Source organism: Podarcis vaucheri (assembly GCF_965113315.1).
Source record: "Podarcis vaucheri genome assembly, chromosome: 15".
In the NCBI taxonomy this organism is placed as follows: Eukaryota; Metazoa; Chordata; class Lepidosauria; order Squamata; family Lacertidae; genus Podarcis; species Podarcis vaucheri.
Genome location: NC_138753.1, coordinates 13,946,931 through 13,964,357, shown reverse-complemented (window position 1 = coordinate 13,964,357; position 17,427 = coordinate 13,946,931). Strand labels below are relative to the sequence as shown.

The window sequence follows — 17,427 nt, the reverse complement described above, 5'->3', positions numbered from 1 at the left end:
GTCCTGTGTCCACTTATCTGGCAGTAAGTCTTGGGTACCTGAAAGGGGCTTGCTTCTGTGTAATCATGGATTACTCAGGTTGATCCAGGGGCTGCAGAAGAGGAGGGCTATAGATCGCTTGCGGGGGGCAAACTCCCGCCTGTTTATAACACCTTGCTTGTGGAATTTGCATCGGTTGCCAGTCTGCCATGGGGCCGACTTCAAGGTACTGACATATATGTTCCTACACTGTTTCAGGACCTGGTGACTTGAGGGTCCGCCTTATCCCTTACACACCCAGCATGGGTCAAAAATCTCAAAAGCCTGTGCTGCAGCAGGGCCTTCAACGTGGCGGCCCCTGCTTCTGTGGAACAGAATTCTCATTGGCACCCTCTATCTGTGCTTTCCAGAAACAATCCGGATGGATGGAAAGCTCTCTGCCTTAGGCATGTGGCTTTTTAAGGCCTCTCTTTAGTTATTTGTTTGTACTGCTTAAAAAAACCATTTTCCGTTGCTTTCATGGCTGGTTTGCAAATCACATTGAGACTCGCCTGGAAGGTGTTTCATAAACTGAATGGAATGGTAATTCCACCGCTGAGCCTGCGTGTTGCTCCCTGGAAGGAGGATATGTGTCTGCTTAGCCTTAGATATTCTAAATAAGAATTAAGAGGAGGAAAACAGAGCTTACAGGCATGTTTCTTTTCTCTCCCTCCATAGATTCAGAGCACCCAAAACTGCAAAGGGGCTTTAACCCTTTCTTCATTTCAGGGGAATCGCAGAATTGTCACGTTGGAAGGGACCTTAAGGGTCATCTAGTCCAACCCCCTGCAACGCTGGGGCTCCATGGTAGAGTCCTTGCTTCGCATGCAGAAGTTCTCAGGTTCAGTCTCCAGCATCTACTTTCCTGTGCTGTTGCAAAGACAAATTTCTGGTGTTTTCCCTTCTTCTATTCATTCTGAATGCGTGTTAGAGATTATTCCCAATAAAATGGTTTCAACTCCATCAAATCCTGGGAGATGTAGTTTGTTAAAGAAGTGCCTATTCCCCTCACAGTGCTACACTTCCCATAGTAAGGGCCAGCCCTCCCATGAGACCAGGTAAACAACCGCCTCAGGCGGCAGGATCCACAGGGGCAGAAGATACTGATATAGATCTTTATCCCGCCCCGCCCCCCCTTGTTCCTGATGTAGATCTTGACTCACCCCTTCTTCCCCTCCTCCCCTGGCAGGGAATTGGGTGCCATTTGGTGGTTTACCTCAGGTGACAAAATGTCTTGGGCCATCCCTGCCCATAGTGGCTTAACAATCAACCCCTCTTCAATAAAAAATAATAGGTTTTTTTATTTTAATTGGATTATGATTGGAGGTGTTAACTGGATGTTAGCTGGATTTTTTTATTGGAAAATTAATAAAAATGTTCTTCAAAGGGAGTTCTGGGGTATGTATCTCTGTGAGGGCATTACAGTGGTGTCCCGCAAGACAAATGCCTCGCAAGACGGAAAACTCGTTAGACGAAAGAGTTTTCCGTTTTGGAGGTGCTTCGCAAAACGAATTTCCTATGGGCTTGCTTCGCAAGACGACAATGTCTTGCGAGTTCCTGCTGTGTTTTTTCCCTCCCCCCCTTTTTCTAAGCTGCTAAGCCGCTTATCAGCTGATGCGATCAGCAGATAAGCCGCTAAAAGCCGCTAATAGCGCTAATCCGTCAATGGGCTTGCTTCGCAAGACGAAAAAACCGCTAGACGAAGAGAATCACAGAACGGATTCTTTTCGTCTTGCAAGGCACCACTGTAGCAGTCTCCTGACGACTCCCAGCACCCTTAATAAACTACAGCTCCCAGTTTTCTTTGGGGGAAGTTTGTAGCTGGTTAAGCATGCAGAGAATTGTCAGGGTACCCTCCAATTCCCCTCACAGAGAACATTATGGTGCTACCTCAAAGAGTCATGGCTTCCCCCAAGAATTCTGGGAGCTGTTGTTTGTTGGGAATTATTAGGTGGCCCCCATTTTCCTCACAGAGATACAATTCCCAGAGTACCCCATGAAGAAGGATTGACCGTTAAACCACTTTGGGAACCATGACTCATTGATGCGCATACCCTCCAACATTCCTCTGATGAAAATAGGGACGTCCTGAGGAAAAGTGGGACATTCCGGGATCATTCTGGGATGGCTTCTGTTCATCTAAGACTGTCCTGGGAAATAGGGACCCTTGGAGGGTCTGAGAACAATAAGGGTCTTCTAACAACTTCCAGCACCCTGAGTGAACTCCATCTCTCAGAATTCTTTGGGGGAAGCCATGACTTTTTGAAGAGGTGTCCAAGAGTGCTTTCAATGGATGGTGTTGTGAGTGTGGCCTGGGACTCCTGCTACATCTCTCCGCAGCGCCTCAGGCCTGCTCTGCGTCCTCCTCAGGTGCTTTTTCCTGGCTGCAATGTGTCCTTAAGCCATGAACTGACCACTTGCTTCGCTGGATGATGGAGAAATGTACATGCAAAGGTGTAGAAACCTCTGGCAGGTTTTGTGCACCATTGGAACACAGCCTGCTGGCCAAAGGAAAGAATCCTGTCCTTTGTGTCTTCCTCCTCCCCCCCCCACACTTTTGTCTGTGCCCTGCCCCACCACCAGTACCTGGCCCCCGGCAGACTACTCCATGAGGGAATGTGGCCCTCGGGATGAAAAGGGTCCCCCACCCCCTGACTGAGGCGGCGAGCGAAAGGCAGCCTTCCTGGCTGCAGCAGTGGGGTAGAGGGTGTTCTCTATGTGCGGTACGTACACCAGTTTTTATACAGAGATTTACACACGTGTACACAGGCACACACAAAGGCACCATTGGAACGAGAAGGTTTCAGCCACCGTCGGAGGAAGCTGAGGCTCCCACAGCTGGAGCGCTGTCCTTGCGAGGTCTGGCGACACCCATCTGAAAGAGGAAGGGCCCATTTTGCCCAGTTAATTTGAGATGAGGCAGGGACCGCTCCCGAAACAAGCTTATTGTTTAAAACGGAGAGCGGGAAGGTAGCCAGACTCAAGGCATTCACATCCGCCGCCTCCAATCCCATACCTGTGGCTGGTCCTGCCTGTCTGACAGGGCCTGATGGTTCCTTTGCAAATGCTTGGGAAGCCACTTTATTTTTAAATAGGTAGCTTCATTTTACATTTTTGCAAAGGCTCTTCAGATGAAATGGCCACAGGCAACTCACAACTTAGGCGCATTTAACTTGCACGCATTCAGCTTTATGCACTTGCCCCCCCCAAAAAAAATAAAAATAAAGGGGGGTTGGAAATGGGGAGGGCATCTGGGGAAAAGGACTTTGGAAACCCCACCTGCCATTGAAAACACAGTACAGTACACGATTCTGGCTTTATGCATTATCCCCAGAGCATGACCCCAGCATGAGTTGAGAGTCGCTGTATTCTAAAATAGGGATGCTGCTTTCCGAGAAGTTCTAGCTTGTTGGCATATTTCTGCTGAACAGCACCTAACTGAAATCAATTTTGTTGTTGTTGTTGTTGTTGTTGTTGTTGTTGTTTTTCATTTTAATCCATCCATTCCCAGCCTTAGGTTCATTCATAAATCCATCCCACCCTGTTTCTGCATTAATCTGTTATTTACTTACTTACTTACTTACTTACTTACTTACTTACTTACTTATTTAATGCACTTACGTTTGACTTTTCAAATAAATAACTTAATACAAGTTATTTCTTTGACAAGTCCAATTTAATTGCACAGCCCAGAAATCCTATAGCCGATTGTGTTGGAAGTGCAGAGGCACAGGTCATTCCGTTTGTACCTTAAGGGTTAATTCTGTCCCTATTGAAACGGAGGTGTTTCTTAGCAACCAGGCAGGTCACCTGATCCACGTGGACTCACTCGCAGCTCTGGTGGCGCTGCAATACAGGCAAGAGTTGACTGTCAGGTTCCACCCCTGCTTAGACCTGGAACCCGAGGTCAAGGAGGAGGAGCAGGATTCCCCCAAGCAGACCCACACACCCTGCCACTGACCCTTTGGACCCAGATGTCTCCTCGTCCAGTTCTTGGCCAGCTCTCTCAAGGTAGCACCCCCTACCCATCAACCCCAGCAGATAAGCTGCATGCAAGCCTCCTTGGGAACAGGGGAAGCGCATGCCAGCCTTTGCCTGGATCAGGCCGTACCTTCCGGCTCATCACAGGAGCCTGCAGAGAGCTCCCGCGTCTTCTGAGTGGTCGCAGTTGTGCACGTTCCAGCGGATGTGGGAGCAGCGCAGCAGGGAGCTCTCGTCACCTTTGCACTTGAGGTTGTCGAGGAAGATGTAGCCGGTCCCTTGGCCGTAGCGGGCCTCCCCCCAGGCGGCCAAGGCTCCCCCACAGCCCAGTTGCCTGCACACCACCTTCACATCCTTGAGGTCCCAAGCGTCGTCGCACACCGTCCCCCACTGAGACAGGTAGAACATCTCCACTCGCCCTTCGCAGCGGTGGCTCCCGTTGACCAGGCGAAGGAAGCCTGCAAATGGGGGAAACAGAGGGGGGTGGGTATCACGAGGCTTAAGTGAAGCTCCCCCCCAAAAAAAAAAACCCAAATATGTGCCCCACCAACTCAATGGCTGTGCCACCAGCCACCACCCAGTTTCCCCTGTTGCTCCTCAGCTGAGACAATAATGCGCTTTGCACAATGTTACTTTTTTTTAACTGCATGCCACAACAGCTGTGAGAATATTGCTAGCGAAGAATTGGAAGAAACAAGATTTACCAACTATAGAGGAATGGCAGATGAAGATGATGGACTATATGGAACTTGCCAGAGAGAAGAGACGGTGGAAGAAGATTGGAAGAAGTTTAAGGAATATTTGAAAAAATATGTTAATATTTAAATCTTAGTATAGCTTTGGAAGTGGATTTAGGCTGTAGGGTTAGAAGTAGAAGATAGTGTATTTTAAAATAGTATTATTTGCAAGTGATAAAATGTGACGATTTTTATGGTTAAAGTAACTGTGAAAAAATATGGTTAGAAATTATGATATATGTAAACTGCTAAAGATGAGGTAAAATGAAAATCAGATAGGGGGACTTGGGGAAGCTCACCTAACAATGTTTAGAAAAAATAAGGATAAAACAAGAATCTGTTTGTATTGTTTGTTTTCCTGTTTGTGTTGTTTATTGTGTTATAAAATGAATAATTTTTTTTGAAATAATAATAATGCGCTCTGCACAAGCTCAGAGTTCCTCCAAAGAGGAGTCTGTCTACCGCACCTCTAGACCGTTCACTGCTCTGGCTGTGAATAATTTCTCTGGCATCTTTATGCAAATCTGTTCCCCCACCTACCGTAAGGGGAATCTTCTGGTTCCTGTTACTCGGAGTGCATTAAGGATATTAGGAGAATCTGCTTATTCAGACTGTATTAAGGACGTGTCAAGAATGCTTGTGCAGGGAAAACTCAGCCTCAAGTGAGCCCGATAGAGAGCAGGTACCCTCTTATTCCTGCTGAATCAGGCATCCAGCTCAAATAACACAGGCACGCTTTCCCTCTGAGAATGTGACTTAATTTCTATGTATGTGTAAAGCTAAGCAAGGGAATACCTGTGTCATTTTCAGGCCTGGGGGGGGGGGGTTCGACTTTTGTGGGCCACTGTTCTGTTTGATCAAGCAAAGGCACCTCATCCATCACAATACTGTGGGGTTTTTTTAAAGCTAATACTGCACAACACAGAATCAGGAATCAGGATGTCCTTAGCTGATTGGAGAACTGTGCCAAAACTAACAAAATGAATTTCATCGGGGACAAATGTAAGGTTCTGCACTTTGGCAGGAATAATGAGATGCACAAATATAAGATTGAGGGGGGGGCACCTGGCTTACCAGTAATACATGCAAAAAGGGTCCAGGGGTCTTAGTAGACCCCAGGCTGAACATGAGTTAACAGTGCGATACAGCAGCAAAAGCATCTAATGTGATTCCAGGCTGCATCAGCTTACATATAATGTCTAGATCACGGGATGTCATAATCCTGCTCTATTCTGCCTTGGTCAGATCCCACCTGGAGTCCTGGGACCAGTTCTGGGCCCCACAGTTCAAGAAAGACATAGACAAGCTAGAAGGCAGGCAGAGAGGGAGACCAAGATGATGAAGGGTCTGGTAACCAAGCCTTGTGAGGAATGTTTGAGGGAGTTGGGTATGTTTAGTCTGAGGAAGAGAAGACTGAGAAGGAGATATGATACCCATCTTCAAATACCTGAAGGGCTGCCACATGGAAGGCAGTGCTCAGAAAAGACAACCCCTCTTCTGTTACCTTGGTGCTGCCCCCTGAGAAATCTTGCCCTAGGCAGCCACCTAGAGCAGCCTCTTGCCCTGTTCCTGCCAAACACCAGGAATTTCAGCTGAGAGTCAGCAAGCGGGGAGCTAGAGGCCCTGTGCCCCACATACCATCCTTGGGACGTGTGGTGGTTGATGTGGTGGTGGCAAAAGGGTCTTCTTGGAAGAGATCTCCAGATTCTTCTGCACCTGGGACCAGGGAAAAAGCAAGGGATACATTTAACAGCATAGAGACACGCACCCCACACACATCACACAGAAAGGCACTGGGAAGTGCAGTGCAGTGGTTAGAGTTGCACTAGGACCTGGGAGACTGGGGTTCAGGGACCTGGGAGACCCCACTTAGCCAGGAAGCTCACTGAGTGACCTTGGAGTCAGTCACAGCCTCTCAGCCTAATCCACCTCACAGGATTGTTGTGAGAATAAAATAGGGCAGGAAGTATGCGTGCCACTTCGAGCACCTTGGAGGAATGGTGGAACAAGACAATAAAATACCCAACCTTGAAAGTTTATTTAGAAACAAAAATACTGACATCATAGAGAATTGGAAAGTTGGAAGGGCCATCTATTCTAGTCCAACTTCCTACCATGCATTTTAATTTTTTTTACAAAGTGGCGCCTGTGACAAGGAGCATTTGTCCTGATTCCCTCGTGAGCTGTTTACATGTCTTGCTGTTAATCATTTATTCATCCCACACTTTTCAATGCATTATTTCTCAGTCATTTTCCACACCACAAAAAGTCTGCTGTGTGTGTGTGTTTTATGTGGATTTGTTGTGCTGGGGTGACAAAAGAACTTTGGTCCCCTTTAATCACACAGAATAAAGATAAACACACAACTCCCTCCTGCAAAAGACTGACAGCTTGGAGGCATCCCAGGGGAACCTGCACTGTTTACATTTTATAACACCAGGTTATTTCTCTCTCCCAAAATTCTCTGATCCACTGGAGGTTTTGGAGAGCTGCCTGCCCGGGATTCTTTAGCTGTGATTCCTGCACAGCAGGGGGTTGCACTAGATCACCCTTTGGATGGGGGGCTTCCAGCCCTACGATGAAACCACAACCCCTCCTTTCCCCCTGTCCCTCTCACCTCTGCATATGACGCCGGCGTCTTCGTGGTGCCCGCAGTTGTGCTGCCCCCACCCCAGGTTGAAGCAGTCGGACAGGTCAGTCTCCGTGCCGGCGCAGTCCACGTTGTCCAGGAGGATGGGTCCAGTGCCGTAGCCAAAGTAGCCCAGCACGGTGGCCACCACCGCTGAGCCGCAGCCCACCTGTCGGCAGACCACCTGGGCGTTGGGGAAGTCCCAGTCGTCATCGCAGACCGTCCCCCAGGAGTCCCCGTACAGGACTTCCACCCGCCCTTGGCAACTGCTGTTCCCGTTTGCTAGTCGTATGCCACCACCTGCTGGTCAGAAAGCGGAAGGGGAGAAAAGGCCGGAGTGACTTCTGGAAGGTAGTGGACTCTCCTTCCTTGGAGGTTTTTAAGCAGAGGTTGGGTGGCCATCTGTCAGGGAGACATTAGAGGAGATCCCTGCATTGCAAGGGAATTGGACCAGATGGCCCTCGGGACATTCCGGCTCCTGGTTTTTCTCTCTCCCGTTTCACATTTTCAGAGAGTGGCAAGAGTACCGGCAAGAGGCCTTGACCCTCATGAATTCTGTTGTTTTAGAAACGGCCTGTATCAATAGTTGCTGGGTAGCTGAGTTGGTTAGGGAGTGGTGCTAATAACGCGAAGGTTGCAAGTTTGATGCCTGTATGGGAGAGCTGCATATTCCTGCATTACAGGGGGCTGGACTAGATGACTCTCAAGCCCCACTTCCAACTCTACAATTCTATGACTATGATTCTAAGCAAGGGGCCTCAGTGCCCATGCACAAACTTCTACAGACAACATGCACCTGCCTCCTCCTCCCACCCTTTCAGAGATGCAGAGAATAGGGACTGGGACTTGGAGGAAGTTCAGCGCTAGCAACTCACACCAGCATAGTGTATGGAGGTGGAAACAGGAGCAGTGGTTTACCAAGGACTGGGAAATAGGGGCTGCCTAAACAGGGAAAGCTGGACTATAGAAACCTGGCATTGGGGGTGGGGCTGTGGCTCTAAATGTATTGCTGAACTACAACTCCCATCATCCTTGTCTGCTGGCCACACTTGCTGGGGCTGATGGGAATCATAGTGCAACAACACCAGGAGAGCTCAGGTTCCCGGTCGCTTAAATGGACACAAAGCGGATGTTATGGGATGAGAGAGGAAACACCAGGGCTTCATCCTTCCTGCTCCTGGGTCTGTTTTCACATTGTCTGAAATAAACACCTTCCCATCAGCGAGGCGTCCCCCTCAGCCTCCAGCTCTCTCAATCTCTTCTTTGCAGATTTTTACATCTCTGATGAAGCTTTATTCCCATCGACAAAGGGCAGGCAAACACTTACTTCTTCTTTCTAGCAGGAGAAGGGCTGAGGTCACCATCATCTCAGTCTCAGGAGAAGGCTGATCTCGACCATCTGTGACTGCAAAAAGACATATCCTGTCATCACAACAACATCCGGCCTCCAATTATATCTCACCAGTTGCCTTTGGACACAGATGGGCAAGCCACGAGGCAGGAAGGCAACCCTGTGTTTTGGCCTCAGCTTCTGGGACTATGTTTTTAACTGCACCTCTCCGGCTGGTCCTTTAATAGAGATTTGATCTGCAGCTTTCAGGACCCCAATCTCCAAGCGGTGAGAGACTCCGGGGTGCCTGCACTTGCCTAGGGTTTGGTTTCCTGGGAATGAAGGTCAGTGGAGATGGTGGTATATTGTTTTATTTACATATATATACAGTCTGAGCAAAGGATGGAAGGGCTCATAGCATCAACACCCCACCAGATCTTGCTTCCTCATTCAATTCCAGGGAAGCCCCAAACTCACAGTTTTGGGTCCAGCAGATCAAGGCATGTCTCTGTATCTCCAGCTTCCAGCAGCAGTCAAAAACTTTCTCCCTGACCCCCACATAAAGTCCCCCTTGGCCTGCTGCTCTCCATCCTAGAGGAGGTTGCATTCAGGCAGGTGAGGTGGGGAAAGGCCCACCCATTTGTCTCTATGGCAACAGAGCAGCCTCTTTGGACATGTGCATGGCAGTACTCAACTGGCTAGGCTCAGGCCATTATCTTACAAAGAAACATGTCTGACTGATTCAACAGCCTTTTCTAATAGACTCTAAACTTCACTAGGTACAGGATCACAGGCCTAGAAGGGACCCACAGGTATCATCCAGACTGACCCTCCAGACCTATAACACTACTGTATATTTCTGCGTAGTGCAAAGTTTCATTTCAGGTTTGACCCTTCCCCAGTAACAATGGGTCAAATATGGTTCTCTTCCCATTTCACCAGATTGGGGTTGGAGTGCAGAACTGGCTTCTGCATCTATGACAGGGGTGGGGTTAGAATCTGAAGCCTGGTGGATCTAACTAGGCCCCCACAGGCCAAAAGTTCTCCACCACCAATCTATGATCACAACCAGCATTGTCCCAGGTGTGCAGATAACACCAGTGTGCTCCTATATCTTTGAAGTCATGGAAACATAAACTGTCCCCGTTGGGGTTTTGTGGTGGGTGGGATTAGCAACAGCAGATTCTCCCTTACCTGTGACTGTATCAGTGAATGTCTGTTCATAGTTGGGAGCCACTGAGGTGGTGGCAGCTGTGGTCGTGGTCATCCCGAGACCTAGAAAGAGACAACAATAGGTCATCAATCAAAGCAAGTCAGTGAATTTAATGTTTTATTCAAGAAACCCAAACGGTGCAGGCCTGGAATTTCCAGCAGCTCTTCCCAGTAGGTCTTTGCCCCAGTGAGGCAGTTGCAAACACTGAAGGTCCCCTGCCTTCCCACCACTCCCTAAGATTCCTCCTCCGCCAGGTCTTTCCCAAGCAATCTTAGGCTCCTTCGTCTAGTCTCTCATTGCTCCGCCCTTTTAACTCTTCCGCATGTTCTGGGAGACCAGGGGAAAGAGGAGCTGTTCACAGCAGGAGGGGGAGACTCCCTGGATTCTTCAGCAGCCTGCCTCCACTCTGTCTCTTGATCTCCCTCCTCTCCTGCCTCAGATTCTGTACAGCTCTCTGCCCCAGCCTCTTGCTGCTCACTAAACCCTGTTGCTTCTTCAGCTTCCAACACATCCTCCTCGCCTCTTCTTCCTCTGTCCACGCATTGTTGTTCCACCGCCACTTCCCTGGCTCTGAGCCTTCTCCCCCCGGGGGTTCCCTTGGGGGTTCCCTGGCTGGTGCCTCCCCTCCAACTCCTTTGCATCCAGCCAGTCCACGGCACTGTGGTTCCTTAAAGGTGCTGAGAGTTGTTAGGAGGTCCCATAGTCCCCTCAGGGAATGACAATTCCCAGAGTTCCCTGGGAAGAGGGCTTGATAAAGTGGTTTAACAAGGAGCAAGGAGCCAGGGTGTCAGGCTCTGATCGAGAGGATTGCCCTTTTAAGGCCTTCCTCCCCTCGGGAAATGGGTGGGTCCTAGGATGAGTTTCCTGGTCTCTGGGAAAATGAAAGGCCTTGTTCCATCCCTAGATCTTGCTAGTAGAGCATGAGACTCTATATCTCCATGTTGTGTGTTCGAGTGCCACGCCCACATTGGGCAAAAAGATTCCTGCATTGTAGGGGGCTGGCACTAGGTGACACTTGTGGCCCTTTCCAACTCTATGGGAGCAAATCTTGGCGCTCTCCAAGGTTCTGCACAGGGTGGATTTGATTTAAATCAAATCAATTTAAATCACGATTTAAATCACTAGTCAGTAAGACTTGATTCAAATCATTTTTTTTTAACAGAAAGACTCATTCTTGCTGGTATAATCTTAATATTTACAACCAGATGAAGGTTTCATTTTTGGAATAATAAATTTTCAGAGTAGTTTTTACAGTTATATCAAAAATTACTGATTTGGTTATACTATTAGAAAAACATAGATAATTATAAAATTATTGTGAGGTTTAATAAGTTAACTGTTTTCTGCTGTACTTTATTGGAAAGAGAAAAATAATCATTTCCTTAATAACAATTTAAACAATTTATTTAACTAAAACAATAACATTATAGCATATGTATCCATGTTTGTTAACTGATGTGGTTAAACGGGGTTTTTTTTTTAATAAAAAAACTTAGACTGAGTTTTAGCACACATGAAAAACTTAAAACAAATCCTTATTTCCTGATGAATAGCCTTTGGACCATAAAGTAAGTTATGTAGAAAACTATATTTGGAAAGATTTTTCATCCAAAAGCATTTTATTTTAAAAATCCGATTTAAATTTTAAAAAATCTGATTTAAATTTAAAAAAAATCCGATTTAAATTTTAAAAAATCTGATTTAAATTTTTAAAAATCCATTTTTTATATTTTTTTAAAAACATCATTGATTTTTATCCACCCTGGTACTGTATTGCCTTGCTAGGCGTTCACAGGAAGCTGCCTCACATGGAGTTAAAGTATAGATACATCCAACTCAGTATTGTCTACACTGACTGGCAGCTCCCCACAGTTTCAGGCAGGATTCCTTCCCCCCCCCAGCCCTACCTGGGGATGCCGCTGGGGCCTGGATCTGCGGCCTCCTGCCTACAAGCAGATGTTCTAACCACTAGACTACAGCACTTCCCACACAGGGCGGCTGCCCACTTCGGCTGCCCGGCTGCCCCAAGCCCTGAGGGGTCCACCCACCTGAGCAGATGACACCAGCATCCTCGTGGTGACCACAGTTATGGATGCCCCAGCCCAGGCTGTAGCAGGCTGAGAGGTGCGGCTCGCTCCCGTCGCAGTTCACGTTGTCAAGGAGGATGCGCCCCGTGCCGTAGCCGAAGTAGGCATTGGTCCTGTAGTCTATGGCGTGCCCGCAGCCCACCTGCTTGCACACCACAGCCGCATCGCTCAGCCCCCAGTCGTCGTCACACACCGTGCCCCAGTTCCCTTTGTAGAATATCTCCACCCGGCCCTGGCAAGAGTTGGCACCACTCACCAGCCGGATGCTCCCATCGCCTGGAAGAGGGATAGGGAGAGTCAGGGTACAAATTGTAGACTTGGAAGGGACCCCGGGGGTCATCCAGCCCGCCTCCATTAAGGGGAACCCAAGAAAGGAACCTGCATTTTAGTAGTGGCCACAGTGCAGGTGTTTTTCATTTTATTTTAATTTCTATACCACTTTTAATAGGGATGGGTTAAACCACAGAGCCTAGGACTTGCCGATCAGAGGGTCGGCGGTTCAAATCCCCGCAACGGGGTGAGCGCCCGTTGCTCGGTCCCTGCTCCTGCCCACCTAGCAGTTCGAAAGCACATCAGTGCAAGTAGATAAATAGGTACCACTCTGGCGGGAAGATAAACAGTGTTTCTGTGTGCTGCTCTGGTTCGCCAGAAGCGACTTAGTCATGCTGGCCACATGACCCGGAAGCCGTACACTGGCTTCCTTGGCCAATAAAGCGAGATGAGCGCCGCAACCCCAGAGTCGGTCACAACTGGACCTAATGGTCAAGGGTCCCTTTACCTTTACCTTTTACCGCTTTTAATAAAAATCTCAAAGCGGTTTACAGCATATTAAATCAATAAATCAATAAAACATTAACCGGGTGATGTTCCTCTGGCCTCACAAGGAGCCTCTTCAGTAGGGCTGGTGCATGTGGGTCCTGCCCCCTAGGCCAGGTGGAAAGGGCCTTGCAGGGAGCAAGGGGATGGGGACTATCTCTCCTTTGTTTCCCCATTACTGGTAGCCGCGGCATCAGCTGCTACAGCAGGAGAAAGGGGACAAATAGTCTCTCTCCTTCATTGCCTCTCCTGCAGTTGCAGCACCTGGTAACCAGGGATGAGGAAGGCAACCAGTAGCAGCAACAGCCTCTCATCACACTGCCGTTTGCACCGCCACCTGTTGGCAGTCATAAGAACTGCAGCTTGATGAGACCTTTACATTTTTACTGTAAGTTAAGATATGAATAACAGCAACACTATGTACATGTATCATGTTGCTATTGCGAATCGTGCTAGCCGAGGACAGCTCCTCATGTGAATCCAAAAAGCACTCACTTTCCCCATTTTGCAACGAGGCAGTGGCTGCTTTGCTGATTGGTCCTCTGGATGCTTGGGTGGGCAATAGCTCTGCAAAAACAAACAACCCAACAGAAGGATGAACGTCAGTCAATCATCTCCATCAACAGTATCTGCTTGCCCTCTGCTATGCATGCAAACATGTATACCTCCAACCTTTTAAGCAGGGCCAGCCAACTTGTTCAATTAATTTCTTAGATAAATCCATTGTGGTTGATGACATTTGACTGCCTATTAGAAGTAGAAGTAGTAGTAGTAGTAATATTTATTAGTATTTCCTGCCTTTCACTAACAGGTCTCAGGGTGGGTTACAATGGGCTCCTTCATTTTATTGTTTCTGATACCAGCTAAAAATGTTTTTACTCAGGCACACCTGAACATTTTATTAGGTACATTTGTTTTTTTCTATAAAACTGTTGCTTTTATCTATATTTCACTTTTAACAAACGTCTGCTTGTCATTAAAGTATGTTGATTTCATCACTATTTTCTGATTAAGATTTTATGTAAACAACTTAGAGACGGGCTTTCATATCATTTAAATGATGTCCAAATGTCATGGGCTGGCTGGATGCAGAGGAATGGTGGGAGAAACCAGCTGGGGAACCCCCAAGGGAACCCCCAAGGGAGGAAGGCTCAGAGCCAGAAGATTGGAGGTGGGATGGTGAGAAGGAGAAGGAGACTGGGAGGAGGTGGTGTCAGAAGCTGAAGAGGCAACAGGGTTTAGGGAACAGGAAGAGCTGTGGAAGAGCACAGTTCAGACTCCAAGGCAGAAGCAGAGGCCAGGGATTCTCAACCTCCTACTGCTCCCCTCCTGCTGGCCTCCTAGAACACACAGAGAAATTACCATATTTTTTGCTCTATAAGACTCACTTTTTCCCTTCTAAAAAGTAAGGGGAAATGTGTGCGCGTCTTATGGAGCGAATGCAGGCTGAGCAGCTATCACACAAGCCAGAACAGCAAGAGGGATTGCTGCTTTCACTGCGCAGCGATACCTCTTGCTGTTCTGGCTTCTGAGATTCAGAGTATTTTTTTTCTTGTTTTCCTCCTCCAAAAACTAGGTGCGTCTTGTGGTCTGGGGCGTCTTATAGAGCGAAAAATACGGTAAATGGCAGAGCAGAGGGTGGTTGTGTGCAGACCCAGCCTGAGACTGCGTGGGAAAGACCCTGGAGAGAAGGAGTGTGAGCCCCTCCATCCTATGCTCAGGTGGTATATATGTGTAAATAAAACCATATATCCTAAAGACACCACAGTCTCCACTGACATTCATTCCAAGGAAACTGAACCTGGAAGTCTTTCAGCATTCAGAGATTGGGGTGTTTGTACAAATATATAGGACCCACCCTATTTTGTAACTGATCTTAATATTGTATTTTTAAATTACTGTGTAACCCACCCTGCGACCTCATGGTGGGGGGGAGGTAAGAAATCAAAACAGCAGTCAAACAAATGTGGTATCCTTCATTCTACACCTTCAGGCACCAGGCAAAAACGTTCCTTTTTAACCAAGCCTTTGGTTGACCTGATCAACATCCCATAACCTTTTAAAATGTTGCTCTTTTTTGGGGAGTACTATTGGGTTATTGCTTTTATTTTTATTTTATATACTGTGATCTTTTTAAGTGAACCACCCTGAGACCTCTGGGTATAGGGCGGTATATAAATAATCATCATCATCATCATCATCATCATCATCCTTTTCTCTTCTGAAATATTTAATCCCCATGCAATTGTATTACCGTCATAACTTTTTATGTTTCTATCCAGCCTTTCCTCCACCCTGTTTAAGATACACAGGGTTCCTTAGTGGTTTCCCCTGCAGGACAGCGCGGTGCAGTGGTTAGAGTGTCAGGCAAAGACCTAAGAGACCAGGGTTAAAAGCCCACACTTGGCCATGAAGCTCACTGGGTGACCTCTGGCCAGTCGCTGACTTCCTGTAGCCTAACCTACCTCACAGGGTTGCTGTGAGGATTAAATGAGGATGGGAGAACCATGTGTCCCACCTTGAGCTCTGGGGACGGGGGGAAATGCAGTAAATAAGCCTGCTTCACCCCTCTCCCTCCTGCTACCGCCACCAGACAGACCCAAACCTTTGTACCATTACAGGTGACAGCCACGTCCTCATAGTGGTAACAGTTGTGGATGCCCCAGCCGTGGCTGCTGCACTCGCTGAGGGCTGCCTCTCTGCCTTTGCAGTCCACGTTGTCTAGGAAGATGGGCCCACGCCCCTGGCCGAAGGAGAGGGTGGCCGGCATGGCGATGGCATGGCCGCAGCCCAGCTGGCGGCAGACCACATTGGCGTCCACGATGTCCCAGTCGTCGTCGCACACCGTGCCCCAGGTGTTGTTGTAGAAGATCTCCACGCGTCCTTGGCAGCGGCTGCGCCCATTGACTAGCCGGACCTCTGGGAGAACAAGGCCGGTCCATTAGAGCAAATGGGACAACACCCTGCCAAACTCAACCTGCCCCCCCTTGCCTGCCTGCAGTTAGCGGTGTAGAATTGCCTGCCACATTCCTCCTCCTTAGTCCCAGCGTTGCCCTTGAGGAACCCAGCAGGGCTGTCATGTACTGGCTGGATCCAAAGGAGGGGAGGGAGGCGCCAGCTGGGGAACCCCCAAGGGAACCCCCAAGAGGAGAAGGCTCAGAGCCTAGGGAGTGGTGGAGGGACGACAATCAGTTGTCAGAGGAAGAAGGCAGAGAAGACTGGAAGGCATCAGAAGCTGAAGAGGCAACAGGGTTTAGTGAGCAGGAAGAGTCTGTGGCAGAGTGCAGTTCAGACTCTGAAGTGAAAGCAGAGGCTGCAGAAGGGTGAGATCAAGAGGCGCCTGAAGAGTCCAGGGAATCTCTCCCTCCTGCTGCGATCATCACTCCTCCTCCCTGGTCTCTGAGGACGCACAGAGAAATGAAAAGAGCAGAGAAGAGACTACTTGTGCGCAGACACAGTTTGAGACTGCATAGGGAAAACCCTGGAGAGGAGGAGCCTTAGAGAGGGGTGGGAAGGCAGGGACCTTCAGTCCTCACAACTGTGTCATCAGCGCAAGACCAACCAGAAAGGGTTGCTGAGACTTCTAGGCCCGAGCTGTATTTCGGTTTACTTGAATGAAGAGCTAACTTTGTTGGCATCGGTGACTTATTACCTTTGTGCTGATCTGCACCTGACTCCAGCCCTGACCAGGACGGAGGGTAGGGACAAAATTGGAATGAATTGTCTCTGACTCAGTCATTTGCCTCTGGCGCCACCTACTGTTGGGCTCCCTGCCTTCCACCCTACAAATGGGCACCAGCCACCACTGGCCGGGGGACAGGCCTGCCCATTACATCATGGACACTGTCCAATAGGCGCAATGGGAGGGGCTTGCAGGAGGAAGCTAAAATGGGCAAGGATTCAGCAACAACCCAGGCACCATTTAGGAACCCTTTCCCCAATCTCTGCAGTGATCTATAAGACGCAGCTTCAAGTGCTGGTTTCTCTTTCGCAACAAGAGCTCACCTGGAACGGGCACCTGTGCAACCTCAGAGCCACTGGCTGAAATGGAGAAAATAAAAGTTAAGGCAGATTGAATGCCACCCTGGATACACACTTAAAGATGCAATTCTGAGCACTTGTACCTGGGAGCGAGTCCCATTAGGAACCCAGAACCATAGAAAACTGACTTATACTTAGGTCAGATCGTTGGTCCATCAGTACTGTTTGCACCAAGTGGCTGCATCCTTCTAGATTTTCAGTCAGGGTTCTATCCCAGACGCACCTGGCGATGCCATCAGGGATTGAACCTGGGACCTTCTGCATGCAAAGCAGATGCTCTAATCAGTTCTAAATGCCTATTCATGGATGGGGACCCTGTAACCCTCCAGATGTGGTTGGACTCCAGCTCCCATCATCCTTCACCATCGGCCATCCCAAGAGTACAGGTGTGCAGTTTTAGTCTGAGCTGAAAGGGCTCAGGGCTTGTGCAGCCAGTGTAAAACAATACTGTGGTACCAAAAAAACACAACTTTTGAGCTCCACAATTAAACAGAAGCCGTGATGTGGTTGATGGGTTCTCTGGGACAGAACTGCTTTTATGATTCCGTGCAGAGGATGATGTTTAAGGTCACTCA

At 48.4% G+C, this 17,427-nt stretch overlaps 1 protein-coding gene across 1 annotated transcript; it reads right to left on the bottom strand.

Moving 5' to 3' along the window:
* Positions 1-1,959: 1,959 nt before the first annotated feature.
* On the bottom strand, positions 1,960-15,593 carry SSC4D (scavenger receptor cysteine rich family member with 4 domains). The gene is made up of 9 exons (XM_082201473.1): positions 15,425-15,593; positions 13,307-13,378; positions 11,957-12,271; positions 9,890-9,970; positions 8,693-8,770; positions 7,354-7,665; positions 6,375-6,452; positions 4,130-4,457; positions 1,960-2,893 (listed from the first exon to the last, which is right to left on the bottom strand). The coding sequence occupies exons 1-8, from the start codon at positions 15,579-15,581 to the stop codon at positions 4,141-4,143; spliced, it is 1,410 nt and encodes a 469-aa protein (XP_082057599.1). The 5' UTR covers positions 15,582-15,593; the 3' UTR covers positions 1,960-2,893; positions 4,130-4,140.
* Between the last annotated feature and the right edge of the window lie 1,834 nt (positions 15,594-17,427).